The sequence below is a fragment of the Heterodontus francisci genome, chromosome 2, assembly GCF_036365525.1.
Source record: "Heterodontus francisci isolate sHetFra1 chromosome 2, sHetFra1.hap1, whole genome shotgun sequence".
Lineage (NCBI taxonomy): Eukaryota > Metazoa > Chordata > Chondrichthyes > Heterodontiformes > Heterodontidae > Heterodontus > Heterodontus francisci.
The window spans coordinates 43,152,250-43,154,000 of NC_090372.1; the positions used below are offsets into that span (position 1 = coordinate 43,152,250).

At 50.8% G+C, this 1,751-nt stretch overlaps 1 protein-coding gene across 1 annotated transcript; it reads right to left on the reverse strand.

The window, feature by feature from the left end:
- Window positions 1-607: 607 nt before the first annotated feature.
- On the reverse strand, window positions 608-1,465 carry LOC137380568 (putative nuclease HARBI1). The gene is made up of 2 exons (XM_068052597.1): window positions 991-1,465; window positions 608-885 (listed from the first exon to the last, which is right to left on the reverse strand). Exons 1-2 carry the CDS (start codon window positions 1,463-1,465, stop codon window positions 608-610), a joined length of 753 nt encoding a protein of 250 aa, XP_067908698.1.
- Between the last annotated feature and the right edge of the window lie 286 nt (window positions 1,466-1,751).

Below are 1,751 nucleotides of genomic sequence, written 5' to 3' on the forward strand. Positions count from 1 at the left end.
AAGGCAATCAGATCAGTAGCCTTCCTCCAGTCAGGCTGCTAGCGCAAACATGGCATTGCAAAGGAGCACTCGCAAGCACTTCAGAGAAACACCGTTACACAAATGGGTATGCATGGGTGACACAACACTGTAAAAAGTTAAATCACTAAATGTTCTTCACCAACATGTGTGTTGCTTTTAATGTGTGAATCAAGTGTGCCAGTATGTACCGATCATGTCTCCTCCCATTACATCGTTGGCCTTTCAGAACTGTCATGGTATGGATTAACATCATTGCCATGCCAGTATTACTCATGTGCGTCTCCACGGATGCAGTAACATGTACATTGGCTCAGTCTGCTGCTGCTAGTAATGGTGTAGACAAAAATGTTGCAGATGTGGACTGCTGCACAATAGGTGAACAAGGGTACTGTGTGTTGCACAGCACATGGTGGTCTTTATGGCCTGGAGAACCGCTGATCAATAAGGCATTGTTGTGCATCCCTTGCTTGCTGTTCGCCCTGCATGTGGCTCCTGGATGATCTCTGTCCTCCCATGCCCTTTCCTGCTGCAAGCCATCTGCGTCTTCATTGCCTGAGTGTGAGTCCCGCTCACATCTCTCCTCATCCTACAAGGTCTCCCCCTTACTTAGTGCATAGTTGCACAGAGCACAGCAAACAGCAATGATACAAGCTGCCCTTTCTGACTGGTACTGCAGGGCACCACCCGATCTATCCAGGCAGCGGAAGAGCATTTTTAGCATGCCGATTGCCTGCTCAATGGTGGCTCTTGTAGCTCCATGGCTGGCATTGTATCTCTCCTCTGCATCACTGGTGAGGTTTCTCACTAGTGTCAGGAGCCATTTCTGCAAGGGGAAGCCTTGTCTCCAAGAAGCCACTCCACCATCTGAGCCAGTTCAGTGAACAGTAAAGGCCCCTTGGGACTGGCACAGGATGGTGGCGTCATGGCAGTTGCCTGGAAAGCAGGCACAGATTTGCTTAAAGCACATACGGTGGTCACATACTAGCTGCACGTTGAGGGAGTGGAAGTCTTTTCGGTTGAGGTATGCAGCTGGTCGGCCAGCGGGAGCCTTAATAGCCACATGGGTGCAGTCTATGAGCCCTTGCACCTGTGGTAATCCCGCGATGAAGCCAAAACCGATGGCCCTCTGGGCCTGGCTCTCAGGGTCCATCCTGAAGCAGACATAGTCAATGGCCCTCCGGTACAGGGCATTGGTGACCTCCCTGATGCAGTGGTGCACTGCTGACTGCATGACCCCACATAGGTCGCTGGTGCATTCCTGAAATGATGCTGAGGTGTAGAAGTTAAGAGCAGCTGTCCCTTTGAGGTCTACAGGCATTGGATGTCCACAGAAACCCATCGGCTGTAGGTCATCATTGAGCAGGGCACAGAGATGTGTCACTGCCTCTCTCGCCATCTGCAGTCGCCTCTGACACTGGCGCTCAGACATCTGCAGGTATGTCATGTGGGACCTGTAGATGAGCAGTGTTCTAAAGTGCCAACTTTTCCTTGGGGGATTGCTGCTGCTCACAACTGGGCGCTTCTACGTGGGCTGCACCTGCCTCTTGGTTTTGCCTGCGGAACATATGGCTCCTCATGACAAGCGGATCAATGATTATAGGGTGTACCATCCACATCTCTAAGTTGCAATTAAACATGGTTCCTTCACTTCCTCAAAGATACCTAACATGGCAGAGATTGATGTTGACTCGTACATCAGGTGCTTTCAGGCATCAACTATGTGGCGTTTC